Below are 18,358 nucleotides of genomic sequence, written 5' to 3'. Positions count from 1 at the left end.
TCACGGATATGTAGGTCAAACAATATTAGTCGTGCGTTTTCTTTAGAGAAAACGTTTTATTCGATCAACATGGTATAATACAAAACAATTACAAACAACGTGCATGAATAATTACGTGACGTAGAAACACATGACATAACAATTTCCCCTCGATTAATTTTCGCGAACGAAAATTAATCGAACGTAGTTTCAAAGAAAACAATAGTTTCTTTATCGTATCCTCAGAATTGCGCACAAATTCTCCAACCCTTCGCATCCCCTTCAAAAATTATATCGTATCTCTATGTACATATTTATAAACGAAATCACCCAGTATTTTGATTTTCAATCGTAGTTTCGTCAATTTCTTAAAAAAAAAAGAAAAACAAAAAAGAAAACGCAACAAAATATTATATAAAACCCTGTACTAAGAGTACTACCATCCGATTAATTGTCTAAGGTACAGACACCGGCAAGAATCTCGATCTGTCGCCAACTTTCGGCTGAAATCTCAAATTGATCTTGTCCTTGTTGTCCTCGCCGACCTCGAGGAACGAGTTCCAATCCACCAAGAAGTAGAGGCCGCTTTTCTTTCTCGCAGGCAGATCCGTTACAGGTTTCCTGGTCGTTCCGCCGAAAGACTCCTCCAACGCCATCAAATTCAAGTTGGACACGGTGGAAGACGAAGAATCCTCCGTTTTGATCGTGTCTGATTGATCGGAATCTTCTTTCATGGAATTTGTCTCCGTGGTAGTGATTAACGTGGTTTCTTCCGGCTCTGTTGACAATGTTCCATCATGAAATTTCACGTTTAATTTAGATTTAGTCTTTCCGTTCCGAGGGAACGATTGAACAACAAGATTTGAAAGATATCGAAGAAGTCGAGAAGTTTTTACACAGAACCTGGCCGCACGTATATTATTTTTCGATAATTTCGATAATTCGGCAAGATGCAGAACGCGATGAGAATGGATATTGTACAATGGGAAGGATGTTATTCGTGTATGTAGTTAGGATTAAATTTTCTCCCGATAAAGAGAATAAACAGACGCGATTTCATTAGGAAGATAGTTATAAGTAGGAACGTTAGCATTCTATATGTACAAAAGACTATTTCTTTAGCAATTAGCGAGGAAAAACGAGTAAGCGGATAGAAAGTGACGATGGAATCTGAATTTTTACCGGAGATCTTTCCCAGCCTCTATCCTTTTATGAGAAAGATCCAGGATTTCTTTCTTGCACGCCTTTGGAGAAGGTTTGAACGTAATGGAAATCGGCCAGTCGATTGAACGTTGTTAGAACAGAGATAGAAAGCGATTAAAAGAGTACAATAATGAAAAAGAAAAAAAAAACGTCTTGATGCATCTTTCCCTTTGAATAGGGAAAGAAAGATGAGGGAAGATAAATGGAAGAAATTCGAAATCGAAGTTTCTTTGGTACGTAGATATAGCAGAGAGTACATTAGTATCAGAGTCGGATAGATTCATTTCTAATTCTATCGTATAGATTAGTTAGTACGTCTCGAAATTTCGTTAATCCCTGAATAATCCTTCGAAACCAAAAGTCCGAGTTGCCCAAAATGTATATCATAAATTTCTTAATACCAGTTACAACGGTCGGAGATTCTTCTTCTACGGTGGTAAATTGTACGGTGGTCGTCTCTTCCTTTTCTTCCTCTTGCTTCTGCTCCTCTCGTTTCCGTTCCTCTTGCCTCTGCTCCTCTCGTTTCTGCTCCTCTTGCCTCTTCACCTCGTTCCTCGCGTCTTCGTCCTCGCGGATCTCGGCTATCTCTTCGAACTTCAATGGATCTGGCCCATCTTTCAGAACCATCGTCGCCTTTCTCACGTTTTCAACGTCAACCTTACCTTCCTGGACCAATTTCACGGTGTTCAGAAGCTGGTTGATCTTGTTCCTCTGTTCCTCGTCCTTCACGTCCACTTCGTGAGGCTTGAACACGTGAAACTTGGATGTCTCGGTCGATTCCATGTCCTCCATGCTGTTTATCACCTTTTTGCTACCCTTCCTGGAAATCAGCCCAATGTTCTCAAGAATCCCTCTCATGTTTTCAGGTACGACCTCGATCACGGATGGTGGTTCAGTGAATCTCATCGACTTCTGCCTTCTATCGTCGCTCGTTCCAAGCCCAAATTTAGCCAAGAACATTCTCATCTCTTGATCCTTCACGCTGGAAGTAGGCAGAGGTTTGAAATTCGTGTAAGAATTGAAATTAATGGTTGTTCTTTGAGTGGTGGTGACGGTAGGCTGACCCAGAATCGACGTTTGAAGGCCGAATCTTTTGAACAACAGTTGAATGTCCGGGGTCAAATTTTCCACACCCTTCTTGATCTCAGATCCCGAATTTTCAAAGGTGTTCTGATCGGTGATCGACGTTGCCTCGTCCCCAGTCGAGGCAGAGATCAACTTCTGAATGGTGTTCGCGTCCGGCGCCTGGAACTTACTCTCCTGCGCCATATCCTTGCTCTTCTTGTAAACATCTTCGACGTTACTGCTATTGTCTGGTCGCAGACCGATCGACGCCAATAGATCCATCACTTCTGGCCTCATAGTGGTGGTGCTAGTGGTGGCTTGTCGAAATCCAGCGGAGTTCAACGAGTAAGTTGAACTGTATTTCGTTTTAGGAGACGTGTTAGTGGGCATAGGGGTCACGTAGAGAGCAGTTGGTCTCTCAGAATTCATCGTTAAAGCTTCGGCATTGCTATGTTTCGTTGATATCTCCGATCTCTTTGTCGAGGGGATGGTAATATTTTCAGATATCTTCGTGTTAATTGTCGGGAGAAACGGTATTTTGTCGAGTTTGGAAGGCAAGGTTGGATTCGTAGTGGTACTGGGTGGCGCGTTGTAACGCCACTGACTCGACGTCAATACGTTCTGATTCATCTTGGATCTCTCCAAGTCGATATTAATCTCCTTGGAAGCTGGTTTCGTAGTGGGTTCATCCGTGACGCTCGTGCTGTACACGATTTCCAATCCTTCGTTTCCCTTGTAAATTGGATACCTGGCCGTAGTCGTTTTTTCGGTGGTGTACGCGTTCTTTCGAAGATTCTCCAGATTGAAAGTGAACCTGACCGGGGTCGGGTCAAATTTCAACGTCTCCTTTAAAGGAACTTCTGAATACGTGTCCCTGTGATTCTTGTAACGATTTTGCATCGTGGTTCCATCTTTCGATAAGCTCTTGTAGGAATCGCTGGTCAATATCAAATTTTCCGTGGCCAACGACGCATCGTTCTCTCCCCTCCTCGATTTATCCTCCTCGACTTCCTCGTCCTCATCCTTGCCCATCGACGTTGAGAAGTCGGAAATTATCCTCGTCATGGGTGGTTTCGTGTAAAGATCTTTCAAATTTCCAGCCGATTCTTCGGCGCTGTAAGGAAGGACGACCATCAGAGCCCTTTGGTACAGATTCCTCGCTCTCTCCAATTTTTCTTTATCTTCCTTGAACTCCTTCAAATCCTGGAACGTGATGTTCTGCAGAATCTTGACTATTTCTTGTCTGGTCAATCGGGGCAGAGTGGAATCTTCGCGAACCTGTCTTTCGACTTCCTCGATCGTACGGTTGATTGAACTCTCGATCTCGAACCTCGATGGAAGATCATTGTCCTGACAATGGATCAGCCCGAGGAGGAGGAGCAGTAAAGAGAAGACCGCGAACTATGCAGACAATTATTGATCGGATTAAATTTAACTGAAATCGCATTCATTTAGAATGCCAATTGTATTCTGGGAATTAACAGATCTTGAATTATTGATACGTTATTCTAAAATTGTTTCGAATAATTTTTGATTAGTTTCTTAGGCGAGAATTTATAAAAATCTGTTCCATATTCGCCATTATTTATATTATTCTTTTCTCGTGCATCATCTAATTAAAAATCGATTAATTGAAATTCTTTTTAGAACATTGCCAACTTGAACTAGCTCGTTTCTCTTAAAAGATTTTTTATCTAAGATTTTGTCGTCTTGATAAACTCTTACAAACTATTTTTTTTTCCAATTAACATAAATCAAGATTCAATGTTCTGGTTACTAAGTCATATCTATATGAACATTACCTTCGAGTTTACGTAAAGTGGAAAGTGTTTTTTTTCCCTTCGAACATGTAGAAATAGATCGTAAATCCAAATGGCGAGTTTCTTTCATTATTCATAAAGTGATTTTTCAGTCAAATATCCTTGACTGAATTTGACGATCGAGAAAGTTGAACAACTTGGGTTGAGTTATGCAATTCGAGATAAAATTGAAGTCATTTATGATATCTAGTAAAAATTATAAGTATAGAAGGATGAAATCTCAACGATACCACAACTGTAATTTCCGGTAATGTCTCTTGCGCCATTATGAAATATCTTCATATTAATTATCTCGAGAAATTGTTGAAGCATAAATTACATTTCGTGGTATAAAATCTTATTATATATATTATTTCTTTAATTATACCATTATGACTAATTTTTATAGAAACTATTATAAAATATTGTTCCGTTACGTTTCAACAATGTTTCGTACATTTTCGATTACTCTCTAAACCTTTTCAATTTCTAACTTTTTTGAAACAGCTATACCATAACAACAATGCTGATTTACTTCGTAGCTTCGTTTTTATCGATCGAAAATTCGATCGAAAGAGAAAACAGGAAGATGGTTCATTTTAAAAACCGATTTCAAGATAATGAATCTTTCATCGTAACGGAAAAGTGTTATGTCGATATGATTTTCTCTAGGCATGAAATTAGACACGCTGGATGATTTACCATGATAATGATCCACGAAAACGAAAGTCACTTTCATCCTCAACAATGAGACTCTTTTCACATATTACGAGCGAGTCTACTGAATTTATAATCTACATGTGCTGTTTACTTGAACAAACGATTCAATGAAAAGTTCGTTAAAATTCTGATCTAAGATAAATAAAAGATATTTACGAATAATTTTTCTATTATAAATTCGATAAATAAAATTAAATTAAAAAGAATAGTGAAAACTACTGCCAATTCTTCATCAGTCGTTCAACTTTCAATATTTTTCTAATTCACGAAATCGTTGCAACGGATAAATCGTGATTTAAATTAATTTAAAAAAATATTCAAAGAAAACTTTGTCGTTACAAATAAATAATATATTAGAAATTGTCCAAAAATAAAATCGTATCGCGATCACACAATTGCTCGAGCCTTCACGCGATCATGAAGGTTGTTCACCGGTAAACGCGATTGATTTGTCCCGTTACGAACAATCTCACTGATTTTACAATTAAAAATGAATAAAACACCACTCGGATTCTTAACACGTTCTTCTATAGAAACGATAAAAAAATTCGATTGCTTTTTTTACTACGAACAAATTTGCCAACAAAATTACGAATACAATAACACGAGATACACCGAGAGAAACTTACCATTACGACAACCAATCGTCCGAGCACGCAGTTGACTACTGACTGAACGACTAAGGCCTACTTTCCAACTCTCTCTATCTCACCCGCTTATTTCGCCTCCACTGTCTTCCTGCACCGAGACTTTGGTCAGTATAGTAGCTACGTCACAGGTGAACTCATCATTTGTCCTTTCCCTCCACTTTTCAACACCTTAAACGGAATCCACCGATTCATGAACGATGCACGAGCTTTCCTCTCGTCGATGATGTGAAATAGAAAGGCGGGTTTGAATCTTTCAAGTTCAAGGAGAAAGAAAGTGTCGAACAAAACCGGTTGTTTGCTTCTTCAATTTGTAATGAATTTATAATGAACGAGTATTGCAAACCGATTGTTAATACAATATTGTGTATTAAAATTGTATGAAAATTCATCATGAATCGAGATTTTATGATTTTATGGTTTTTGAAGTTAGAGATAAATTTTTTTAGAGATAGATTTGTAGTGGAAATTTTTAATTTGTTGATCTGATAAAAAAAAGATATCAATTATAAGACATACGCTTTATTTTTTCAAAATAAAACAGCATGTTAATAAAAACATTTCATATATTTAAAAATTATTCTATCGAGTTTTATAATATATTGTAAATTAAAGAATTAAGACGCATTGTAGTTTTAAAAAACGAAAGAAACGATAGAAATATATTTAATTGATATTTGGTATTTTAGTTCGTAATCACGCGCCAAAAAGCGAGATAAAGAATAAGTCAAGTTGAAGAAGGATAGAGATAAGGTAAAAATATTGAAATCAGAGCCATCTTCAGAGTGCTGCAAATGAAACATGTAAAAAAAGAATAGAAAATAGAATAGAAAAAGGATAGAGATAGGATAAGAATTGAATATCAGTGCCATCTTGAATACTTTCAAAAAAGATGTTTTCGACACTCAAGAGATAGCGCTAATATATAATTCCTAGTCTATTTTATCCGTTTTAAAAAAAATGTCTTCGATAATAGAGATGACACTGATAATCAATTCTTACTGATTCTATCTTTTTTTAATCTTTTTTTGTGTGTTTCATTTGCGATACTCTAGAAATAGAGTTAGAGTCTAGATACTCTAGAATTTCAGTATTTTTACTCTTTATTACTTTTTATTACATTTTTTATCTAGTGTATTTTTTTTTTTTCATAATATTCATGCAGAAACAGATTTGTTTTTAATTTTTAAAAATAAAATATATATTTATATATTATATAAATTATATATTATATTTATATACATTTATATTGATTTATTATTCATAATTTAGTTTATTTTCGTATATGATTTTTTAAAAATTTGATCAATTTAAAAATTTTTTAATTTTTAAATTATTTTTACATTCTGAAAAATAAGAATTTCAGATTTTTAAATTGTTACTTTTAATTTATTATTTATTAAATTGTTACTTTTAAAAATAATATTTTTTAAATATTATTTTACAATTTTTCACTTCATTTTTAATAAATATTTTTATATACATTTTTTTAAAAATATTTCTCTGTGCTATTTATTATATTATACGAAAATTTTAATTCTTCTTAATATAATAGAAAAAAAAATAACAAAATGTTATCTCATTAAAAAGGAAATAAAAATAATAGTGTTAAAACATAATAGTTAAGAGAAAAGATAACAAGTATCAACTTAAAGATAATTCGCTTTATTGATTTTTCTTACCATTCATTATGACAAACGACATCCAATGGTGGTAAAAGTGGGGATTTCACTCTCACTGTTCGCTGTTTAAGGTAGCCTCGCCTCACTTACGCTTTTCAAAACGTCTCGACCGTAAGTCTATTTGTCCTGGTGAACTTTACAGACAGAACTTGTGGAAGAAAGAATCGAAAGTGTATTTTAAAATTGTGCTACAGCGTTTTCAAGATGGAAGTTGAATTCAAGAACCTGGGAAATTCCTTAAAAAATTTAAGCTGTGACTACACATACGTGCCATCTGCAATAGAACAAATAGAAAGTAAGTGTTCGAATATTATAATCTTTGTTCAATTGCATTTTTATTTCGATTTATTTTATCAAAATCTCGATAATATATATATGATGCATTGAATAATAATTTGCATAACTTTGTACTATTAATTTTATGCTGCCCATGTCGCAACTAACAACTTTCTTGACATGTGAAAGTTTAGAAGGAAAAAATTAACTTGTTATAGCCTATATTTCTGTATTTTTGATATAATTTTTATTAATGAATTTTACTTTTATTAGTAGAAAGAATTGAGTTTAATTAGAAAATAATGTTTATTGTAATTGTTATTGTTATTGTATTGCTAGCAAAAAATTAAAGTAGTATATTTTGAAACAATACAATAGATTATATAATAACGTTTTGCCAAATTAAATAATATTTTTATATTAGACAAACGAACATACTTATTTAATAATTTCAATAATATGACAATAATCTTCATTTTGTCGACAAATTTCTAAAAATAGTTACATTTTAATAATATCTCAAATAATATTTTAAACTGAAATACTTAAAATTTTATCTAAATAACATCGAATGTTTGATGTGCGCTGATTTATAGAGCATGCGCAGAAGTAAACGCGTCGGTGAAAGTTTTACTCAAAGATATATATATATATATATATATATATATATATATATATATATATATATATATATATATATATATATATGTTCCGTTATACGAAATATTGCATTTTCAGGAAAATGATTATCGTTCATAACTCAACAAAAATTACACGCGTATATACATCGCTTAAAAAATACTACAAAAATAATTATTAAAAAATTTCGATATATAATGTTATTCTGTTTAAATAATTAGTACTTTCTCCAAGAAAATAAAACGTATCGCTAAGAACAAATGAATATAATTGAACAATAGATCATTGACCTGAAACGACAAATTAAAATTCTTCTTTTAATTTGTTAAGCTTTTTCCTCTTCCTTCTTTTTTCTTTTTCGATATTTTAAGTTTTGTCCTCGAAAAAATTGAACAAAATAAATATTCTTCTGTTTGATTCTTTTTTTCGAAAAAATATTATAATATACTATTCCAAAGTACTATTCTTTAGATTTCAATCAAACTTTTCAATTTTGATAAAATTTTTTAAAATTAACTTTTTTTTTCACAAAAATTGAAAATGCATTCGACACTTTTCCCTGTAATAAATTTAAGAAATCTTTTTTCTTATATTTTAAAGTCGTATTTCAAATATTTTAAAAACCTGACATTTTTTTTCAATGTAGTAAAATTTTTTATTATCATTGTTTGCGTTTTAAAAAATACAGCTAATTATAAAAAGAATTAAATATAAATTTTCTGTCTCAAAGATACAATATTTTATATTTTAATTACTCAGTTTATTACTTGTTATCTAAAAACAATAAAAAGTAATATGAATATAAAAGTAATATAATTTTCAATTTATATAACACAAAAAAAGGGGGGGGGAGAGAAAAAAAAGAAATATAAGTATACGATTTAGTATCTAAAGATGAAAGCATCAATTGGAGATCAAATGAGATCATCAATGAGATTTTCATAATTTTAATTTTATTTTAAGTTTTTTTTAAAATCTTTATCTTACAATCTTATCAGTTATATTAATAATTAATTAAATAAAATATAATATCAAATTCATAAGACAATATACACTTTTTTATTTTATCTTGGAACGATTAAATAGTTTTACCTCTCTAATCATTTTCGCAAAATCTTTTCGTGGAATAATGCTTTTATCGATATCATGCACAGATTCAATAGATAAGCATTACATTACACATTATAAATGTGTAATCTGTTATCAGAATGTTAACTGTATCATTAACACTGCTATTATCAATATAATACTTCTCGGAATGTTTCTATAATTGCTATATAACGTTTATATAAGTAACAACTCATAATATTAAGTACATCATTAACATTGCTATCATTAATATAATAGTTTTAAAGATGATTTCACAATTGTTGTATAATGTTTGTACATTTAATTACAATTAACAATTCTTGATTGAATAAATGATAAAAAAAATTAGATTTATCTCGTACGGATTCTTATCTCTCTTTCGAATATCTTGTTTTCATTTTCAGGTTTCAGTACATTTGGTATAGGTTTATTAAGCTTTGGCGCCATACTCTCCACCTTGACATTGTATTTCGCATTGGACGCTTGCTACAATATTTTCCACCAAAAGGAAACAAGGTCTTACAAGACTAACAGTATCGTGATACTTTTGCTGTATCCTGTAGCGAGTATCTGCTCTCTTACAGCTCTTGGAATACCAAGGTAAATCGAGTCATTTATTCACTCGGATGGGAAAATCTGTATAAAATGATCAAACTTTCAAGATATCAAAATTAAAAAGAAGCAAAATTCAATAAATCTATTTCTTTTGAATATCATAGCTAAAATATTTTAATATTAATTCAATGTTAAAAAGGTAAAAGATTCAAGAGGTTTCAAGAAATAATTTGAATTTAAATTAAATTTAAAACTTTGACCTCTTCTAAAACGTGACTTGTCAAATTCTCCTCTCGATCAAAAGACAGAAATTGAGAGGGAAATAAAACCACGCAATAGGATTGCCTCTCTTAACTCAAAATGCATCAAATCTTGTTCGAATCGACGATGAAGTAAACCAGAAAATCCACTTAAGAAAATCGAGGGAAAAAAGAAATGGAAATCCGATAAAATATCGCACACGGGGAACGAAACAAAGGTCCGGTTTGAGACACTTTTTAACGATCATAAAATAGAAGAGCAACCTCGTCCCTAATAATCTTGATTTCCCAAAGATAATCCCTATTCCAATGTGTCACACCTGCACTGGTCCAAAATTCGATGGGTCCTCTCGATAATCGAAACAAGGTTGAGACAACGACACGAAAATTCCATCGCGAGAAAGGTTCCATTGATATTTTCAACTCGTGTCTCGAACTCATTTTTCATTTCGAAGGAAGAGAAAATCTAAATTCATCAAATCTAAATTTTCAATTCCCTTCATATATACCGTTCACGTGCAAACGAAATTATTGAAATTATTCCCAAAGGTTATTTTATATTTTAACGAAGATCTTTCCATCGTTTCCAGGACCCAATTGTTATCGGAAGCCGTGATCCAAATATTTCTGGCGATAGCTCTGTTCCGACTCTATCTGCTGTTGGTCTACGTGGGTTTCAAAAAGGTCACGAACACGCCGCCATTAATGCTGCGAGCGATGCCCTGTTGCTGTTGGCCCTGCCTCCCCTTTCCAACTCTTGAAATGACCGATAGCAATTTGTTCTGGCTCCGATTGTTAGTCCTGCAACTTCCTATTATCCAGGTTATTTCTTCTTTTCTGTCTTTTTCTCTTTGTCTCTTTTCTTGGCAACCGCTTCGGTAAAAAAAAAAAAAAAAAAGAAAAAAAGTGATCGTTAATACTATTGATTGGTTTCTCGGTATCTACGGAAAGTCTGCGATTAGAATACATTCTCGGTATCGCTTAATTTTTTATAGAAAAAAAATCGTATATATGTTCCAATGTAATTTTCTACCATTAGAACATTAGAACGTAATAAGAATTACAAATAAGCAACTATCTGATCGAATCTTTTACATCGAAAAATTTATCGTTAATTTAGAAGCAAAAGATACTCTTTTTTTTTTTTTTTTTTTTAACGTAACAGTTATGTTATCCTTGCTAAAATTTCCTTATCTATTTCAGACTCTAATTTACAGCACATTTCTGTTCATGTCGTTCGAGGAGCCCCGTCTCTCTGATCAATACGCGATTTTTTTCCAACCTCTTTCGTTGGCCAGCGTGCTCCTCGGAGTGTACGGGTTGAGCGTTACTACGAAGAGTCTGCAAGAAGTCGCTCCAGGTAAAAATCGCGCATACTTAATTGAGAGGAAGGAATCTCCAAGTATAATCTGTTCCTGTTATCTCATCTCCGCTCCACGAAATTACAAGGGAGGCCGATTATAAAACAATTTTCTACCATTCCTCTATCATTCTTCTTCAACAAAAAAAAAAAAAAAAAGAAAACACGATTTACAAGTTTGCATTCACATTCACGTTAAATTCGTTGTTAATTCGTAATTCGTAATTGGCACGGATGGAAAGACGTGGAAAAATTTTATTAAACGAGAATGATGGGACGGAATGATCGCTCCTTTCCCTCCATGCTTGACAATTATCGCGTGAGAGACCACACACAAGCAACAACGCGACAGGAAGCAATTTCGAAGCTCCTGGAAAGCACGTCATTGTCTCTTGCAGCCTAATGGATGGGCACGGTTTTGACCTGATGTCAATTTCACAGAGGCGAAACTTCCACGCAAGACCATAGTGACCCAGATAGTGCTGCTATTTTCGAAGCTGCAGGCGTTCGTTGTGAAGGGTTTGGTGCAAACGGGCCTGTTTCCCTGCAATCCACCAATTACGCCGCAAATTTACGCCAACGGTAAATTCTTCCTATATTTTTCAACTTTAGAGACTAACAAACAAACACACAAAGAAACATACATACTTCTTGAATCTTTTTCCAAGATCTTTTAAAAAAAAAAAAAAAAATTTCGAGCTAGAAATGATTCAGCTTGGACATTTATATTCTAAGAACAAAGTCTTCTCGAATATGAATACAAATTTCCTCGACGACGAAGACGACTGCAACTGGTACGGGGACACTGGTGGGGGAGGGGGGAGGGAGGAGGGGCAGCATGATGAAAGAACACGAACAGGCTCCCATAACATTTCCATACGCGAGGGCCACAAATAAAGGAACGAAGCACTGTTACTTTCCTCTGCCCGATTTCAGTTACCTACAATGCCCTGATGCTAATCGAGATGCTGTTGCTTTGCTACACGGCGAGGTACGTTTATTACGTCGACCTGGAAAGGGAGGAAGAGACTGGCGCGACTGTTGAGGCGACAGATCGGTCCAAAGACAAGAGCGCGGAACAAGCGAACTCGACGAATGACAACGAGGCAGCCAACAACAGGCAGCCATCAACCTTCACTACGTGAGATTTCCACTCCTTGTCTCGATTTTTCGACTTTTCTTCTTTTTTTTTCTTTTCCTTTTCTTTATTTTTCCTTTATTCACGAGTACGAGATCTTAATTTGTACGATCGTTTCGTTGAATCGTAATCTCTGATATCGTGGATGTAGTATCTATTTGCATCGTATCGTACGTTTTAAGACGATACGATTTGGAGAGATCAAGCGTGAGTGATTGAATTTAGACGATGATTAAGTGTAATAATAATGATATCCTTTGAGCGAATTTATTGTAATACTTTTGTAAAAAAGAGTATTGATCTTGATAAGATATCTGGAATAATTGCCAAACAAAGTTAATGTTGTAGGAAAAGCTTTTTGCGAGAATTTGCGATAATTTTTTAATGATTTTAATCATTGAAATCATTCGGAGAGGAGAAATCTCAATTTTTATATATGTAGAGAATACAATTTCGAACAAATATTTCAATTATTTGAAACTATTGCGATTGCTATTGATAATAATAGATAAATCTAGTACGATTTTTATCAAAACGTTAATTATCAACGTTAATATTAGCCACTATCGTATTTTTTAAGGAATTGTGATAAAAATTAATAATAAAATCATACTCATAAATTCTATTTATTCTTTGCACTTGTGTTCGAATTGCGCAACGACCGCGAAATTCCTTACTTTCATAGAAAATTACGAAACTCGCTTCAAAACCAACAATCTTACATAACGTTTTTACTTTTTTACATTTTAAATTACAACGTGTCTCTCGAGATCTATCTTCCGTCGTATTCTCGAATGAAAAACAAAACAAAAAAAAAAAAAGACGGAAAACGTCTTGAATATCGAATTACTGAAAAAGAAGAGGGAAGGGAGAAATTCTAAAATTGAAGCACCGTGTCGAATCATCGCTGCGACTTCTCCATCAGCGAAACTTTCTCGACGATGCCTACCGCAGCCTCTGCACAAGCATCGAAATCTCCAGCACGGAAGAAGAACCGGGAGCTGTCGGTCCAACTATGAGAACAGCCATACCTCATAGTAGTGAATTCACCACCCGTCACTACGCATTATCGCATCGCATGAACGGCTGACAGATCACAGTGGATACTCGACGAAATGACTTGCAGCCTACACACATTTATGAAACGTGGCTGAAGGGCACTCGACCGTTTTCGAGACAGAGAGAAAGAGAGAGAGAGAGAGAGAGAGGAGAGAGGGGAAAGAACCACTTCGACGTTCTAACGCAATGCTCTCTCTTTATCTTTTTCTCTCTCTCTCTCTCGAAGGAAAAAAATCGTTTAGGGAGAGGTGTGTCGTTCCATCGAAACGAAGAATACTGGAAGATATTATTCGTGATGTATAATTATCGTCGTGTGCGTAATCATCTTGAAATAACGGGTTGGAGTTTGGGTTTTTCTTTTTTTGTCAGTCCGTGTTTCAGAGATACAAAGTGTACGGGGTTTCTTGTATTGGGCTAATGATAGACGGCTAACCGTTGCACTCCTGGGGACAAACTTCTGTTTTGTCGCAGAGGAGGATCGAATTCTTTGCCCGAAACTTCTTTGGTAAGTATTCAGATGTTTGTAATGGGTTTATAGTTCGATACGTTTCTCGTGATGATCCTGTTTATAAATAATATATTGTTACTCGTAGATTGGGATAGGTGTTTACATACGTGCAGCTGGATGAAATTTCTTTTAAAGAAGCGGAACGACTACGGTAGCCGAGAGAGAGAGGATTGTGCTAAGTCAAAAAATCAACATTAAGGCGCCCGGGTCCGCGTCTTGAATAGAATTCTTTTGTTCGGAATAAGTATTACATCTATTTCATCAAGAAAAGGTATATTTCACAATCGTTTTGAAATTTATAAATTTGTATTTAAATAAGAAGCAATGTAAAACATGCTAAGATTCTTTACAAAATTCGAAAATTTTTTACGAAATGAATAATTTCATTCTCTCATCGGCGACAAGTTCTCTGAACTTTATTCCAAAGGAAAGTGAATTTAAATTTCTGATCAAACTTTGCTTTCTCTTTCTCTCTTTTGTAAATAGAAACATCTCCGTGAGATTTCCTTTTTTAAAAATCTCGCCTCAAAGAGAAACTCGCAAATTCAAATATTCAAAGTATTGACCATTTCTTAATTCATAATGGAAAAATTCATTTTTAATCCTCTTCGATCGTTTCAAAGATTCGAAATAGTAGAACTTAATCGATACATTTTTCAAAACCTTCTCAATTACCAAGAAGCTGACATCCAATCTTTGTTTCAGACTCGAGAAGAACGAAGGCAAGTGAGTGCACAATAGAAGCAAACGAAACAAAAGTTTGAAATTCGAAGAAACCCCTCGAACAGTTTCTCCAACTCGTCTCGTTGGCGCGGAGGAGGAAGAATGTCGGGAAGAATTATCGCCGGCGCGCATCAGGAAGTGTCCCATTACATTCGTGGCGGCACGCCGATTTTTCTCTTTCCATGTTTCGGGACGATCGATCGTCACCACGGTGGCGCGACTTCTTTTCGGTACTTACAGGCCGAGCATAGACCCTACAGCGATATTAATATTCCGATAACGTATCCGGATATATATTAACCGTCTTTGTCCCTTCCAGACTTCTTTCCTCCTTCTCCTCTGTCCCCGCGACACACAAGATGAACGTTCTCGAGATAAGAGGAGGAGTTCCACGAAGACTTTACCTTCCACTTTATTATTCCTCCCCGTGCTCATAGTTTCTGGCCCGCGGCTCGCTTTTGCCCCCGACCTTGCAACTATTATTACAGGACGTGGCGAGTTTCACGATGCAACGTACGTGAAACGAGCCACGCGTTTCCCTTCGAATCTTCGTAACTTTCGACCACTTGGCATTCGTGCTCGCCAACTTCGAAACAACCAGTTTCCGTCCAGATGAGATGGGAAAGGTGGATGGAATTTTCGTGGAAACACATCTAAACGATGCCATTTTCATTTCCATAACTCTCGAACGTGTACTCGATATTTAATTAAGATCGCTCTTTCCTTCGTTTCGTAAAGCAAAATCTTTTGAGATTCATTGAGAAAGAAGTATAGTAATGTATTTGAACCGTATCGTGGAGATAATCATATATTTTGTAATTCACTTTAAGAATGTTTATGCGAAATAAAATTTGTTATGCGAAATTAAAGAAATCGAGATTCTAAAGAAAGAGATTTCTATTCGTCAAGTTTCATAATACATATTATACTTTATAAATATCTTGTACCTCTTTTGCATATTATTCTGTAGAATTTTTTTTTACATTTTTATACATTTTTCGTAAATGCATAAACATTCACAGTGTATTGGATCGCATCGGCATTAATTATTACTACTATTTCTCCGCTTCATTGATTTTCTACCGATGGTTCCAACGATGGCTCGAAAAATATACTCGAAACCTGTGTAACCGGCAATCACTCGGATGATCACAAGCGAGACCAGGCGTAATGACGGGGCGGAATCATTAAAATCGATCAGATTGGAAACGTAATCGCGATTTCCAACCACGAATCCCTTTCTTGCCAGGCTATCGGTCGGCTAAACCATAGAGCGTCAAGGAGAAGCGCACCGTAAACGGGTTCGTGAGGGGACGTTACACGCCGCTCCCAAAGTATATTGCGTGCCCCCTCATTTTTTGACCGATTTGAGGGCCTGCTGCCTACCTGCAACCTGGGCCCACCGACCCCACAAAACACTCTCCATCCCTTTCTCGGCCTCCTCACCCTCCGCCGCATTTATCCGCCACCCAACTTTTTTCCTTTTCCTTTCATCGCGCAACCTTTTTCCTTCGGGACCGTAATCACGATCGAGAACAGCGTAATAGATTTAACAGTTTCTTTTGATCCCCTCGCGGTTGCGGGATCGAAGGGAGGGAAATCTCTTCGACTTGCTCTCTTCTTTCATTCGAATCGTTTATGTGATATATATATATATATAAAATATAAGGCGAGTTTAATTTAAAATCTGAAGTATCCTGGTAATTATATGTTAATCATAAATTTGAAACGGATTCTCGAATGATAGTAGGGAAGTATAATAATTAACATTGTATGGGAAGAATGAAATTTACTCGTTATATTTGATTCGGGAATATTTGATTTGAATCGTGGCGATAACGATTAAATACACGACTGGATGGTAAAAAAATGTTTTTCTACGGGGTTTAAAGAACAATAATAAGGCAAATTATACGTTTCGCATCGTAAGAAAAACGATCGAATTACTCTTAAGTAGGGGACATCAAAGGTAGATTGGGACACGGAGTGCAGTGATTCCGAAATTGTTGATTGGTAATCTTCGGTGGAACTAATTAAGGCGGCCGACTTGGATCCACCGTCCAAATTGTTTTCTATGCCGGCTTCCCCTCTGTCTCGAATAGATAGCCTTGGGAGATCTTTTTTAACCCGTGGAATGGGTTAATGAAAAAAAAAAAAAAAAGAAGAAGAAAAGTAGAAGAAGAAGAAGAAGAAGAAGAAGAAGAAAAAGAAAGAATCGACGCGACAAGATATTTTGCGACCTAATGAACCGGCATAGCGTCTCTTAACGTAATTATCTTTATGATTTATAATAAACGCGTACTCGTTAGTTCGACATTTTTCTGGGGCCCGTTGCAATTTATGGATTCCCGAGAATTTCAGCTGGATTTCTTCTGGCCACGCGAGAACCAAACTTAACGAACGAGTTACGAATTAATTAAGAAGATATTAATTTTTTTGTAATGCTACGTCTTCGAGTAAACAATATTATATCACACAAATGAAAAGAATTCTTTTTTTTTGCAAACTCAAAGTTTGTGGGATTAACATACTTTTTATGTATCATCATATTTTAATATATGAAGAAGAATTCTTCAAAGAATTGAATTTCGTAAAAAGAATATTCGAAAGATGTTTTTCCGGATCATAAACCAACCGACGAGAGATTCTCTGGAAAAAAATCGGATAATAATGTTGGCATCTAATTCGTTCCCCATACACGAAACTTCTTTCGATTTCGAAAAAATATCTCGTCAAATCGGACAGGTCTAATTTGAGGAAACACACGCCGGTATTGTACAACAATAAAGGTATTGTTTGCCCAGGGTGAAAAACCTCCATTCCAGTGAGAGAGTTGAAAATCATCTTGAAAAAGAAAGAAAACCTTTTCCTTCACATCCCCTGGCCGACTTAGCGCCCGGCCGGATCCATAAACGCTCGCAATAAAAACGTAACTTAACTTAACACCATCCCGGATATCTTTGAAAATTTTACGCCCTCTCTTCTTCTCATTTCTCACGAACCCATAATGATCGGGGAGAATTGTCGCGCGCCGCCACTTCGATCGAGTGGTTGGCTCTTCTCGAGTTCAGAGGCGACGTTACAATTTTCCTGTTCGTTCGAGGAAGAGAGGATCGGCCGCAGGAAATTCGGCGCGATGCGCGACGAGGATTTCCAGATCTTGGGGAGGGGCGCGCGTGGCCATCTGCGGCGCGCGCTGAGTCGAAATCGGAAAACGCTTTTCGATGGATCGTCGACATATGGCACGCGGGACCAGACTTATCTCGAGGAAAAAATACGCCTCGAAGGCGCGGCCGAAAATGTTGCGGAGGTGGAGAGGAACGAGGCGGCTGAATCCCTGCCCAACCGATGGATGAATCCGACCGTCGTTCTTTCAAACGAGAGTTAAGCTTGGGGATACCTGGGCCCGGTTTGGATATCATTTGTCGAGAAATTGTAACGGATGGTTTCATTGATTTACCGCTTTCATCGTAATAAGATTAATAAAATTTAAGTTTGAATTGGTACTCGATCGTTCTTCGTGTAATTGTGTATCAACGACGACGAAAGGATATATTTGTTTATTTGGTAGAGTTAGATAGATATATATATATATATAAATATTTATACCATTACGAGTGTAAATAATTGTAAATCTAGAATTAAACCCAATGATT

General features: G+C 35.5%; 2 protein-coding genes across 3 annotated transcripts; one reads left to right on the top strand and one right to left on the bottom strand.

Annotated features, from left to right (window-relative positions):
- Window positions 1-36: 36 nt before the first annotated feature.
- On the bottom strand, window positions 37-5,551 carry LOC102655319 (inner centromere protein A). Its single transcript, XM_026442836.1, has 3 exons — window positions 5,396-5,551; window positions 1,584-3,648; window positions 37-757 (listed from the first exon to the last, which is right to left on the bottom strand). The coding sequence occupies exons 1-3, from the start codon at window positions 5,396-5,398 to the stop codon at window positions 435-437; spliced, it is 2,391 nt and encodes a 796-aa protein (XP_026298621.1). The 5' UTR covers window positions 5,399-5,551; the 3' UTR covers window positions 37-434.
- Window positions 5,552-7,117: 1,566 nt separating this feature from the next.
- On the top strand, window positions 7,118-16,863 carry LOC100578664 (organic solute transporter alpha-like protein). Of its 2 annotated transcripts, XM_016914024.2 has the most exons (9): window positions 7,118-7,206; window positions 7,290-7,390; window positions 9,504-9,699; window positions 10,505-10,736; window positions 11,118-11,274; window positions 11,716-11,856; window positions 12,211-13,976; window positions 14,065-14,250; window positions 14,685-16,863. In XM_016914024.2, the coding sequence occupies exons 2-7, from the start codon at window positions 7,300-7,302 to the stop codon at window positions 12,417-12,419; spliced, it is 1,026 nt and encodes a 341-aa protein (XP_016769513.1). In that variant the 5' UTR covers window positions 7,118-7,206; window positions 7,290-7,299; the 3' UTR covers window positions 12,420-13,976; window positions 14,065-14,250; window positions 14,685-16,863. The 2 variants fall into 2 exon arrangements, with proteins under 2 accessions (XP_016769513.1, XP_016769512.1); XM_016914023.2 differs by having other exon boundaries at window positions 7,133-7,390.
- Window positions 16,864-18,358: the final 1,495 nt, after the last annotated feature.

This window comes from Apis mellifera, linkage group LG9, assembly GCF_003254395.2.
Source record: "Apis mellifera strain DH4 linkage group LG9, Amel_HAv3.1, whole genome shotgun sequence".
Classification (NCBI taxonomy): Eukaryota; Metazoa; Arthropoda; class Insecta; order Hymenoptera; family Apidae; genus Apis; species Apis mellifera.
Note: the sequence above shows the minus strand (reverse complement) of the source record. Positions and strands in the feature narration are given on the sequence as shown.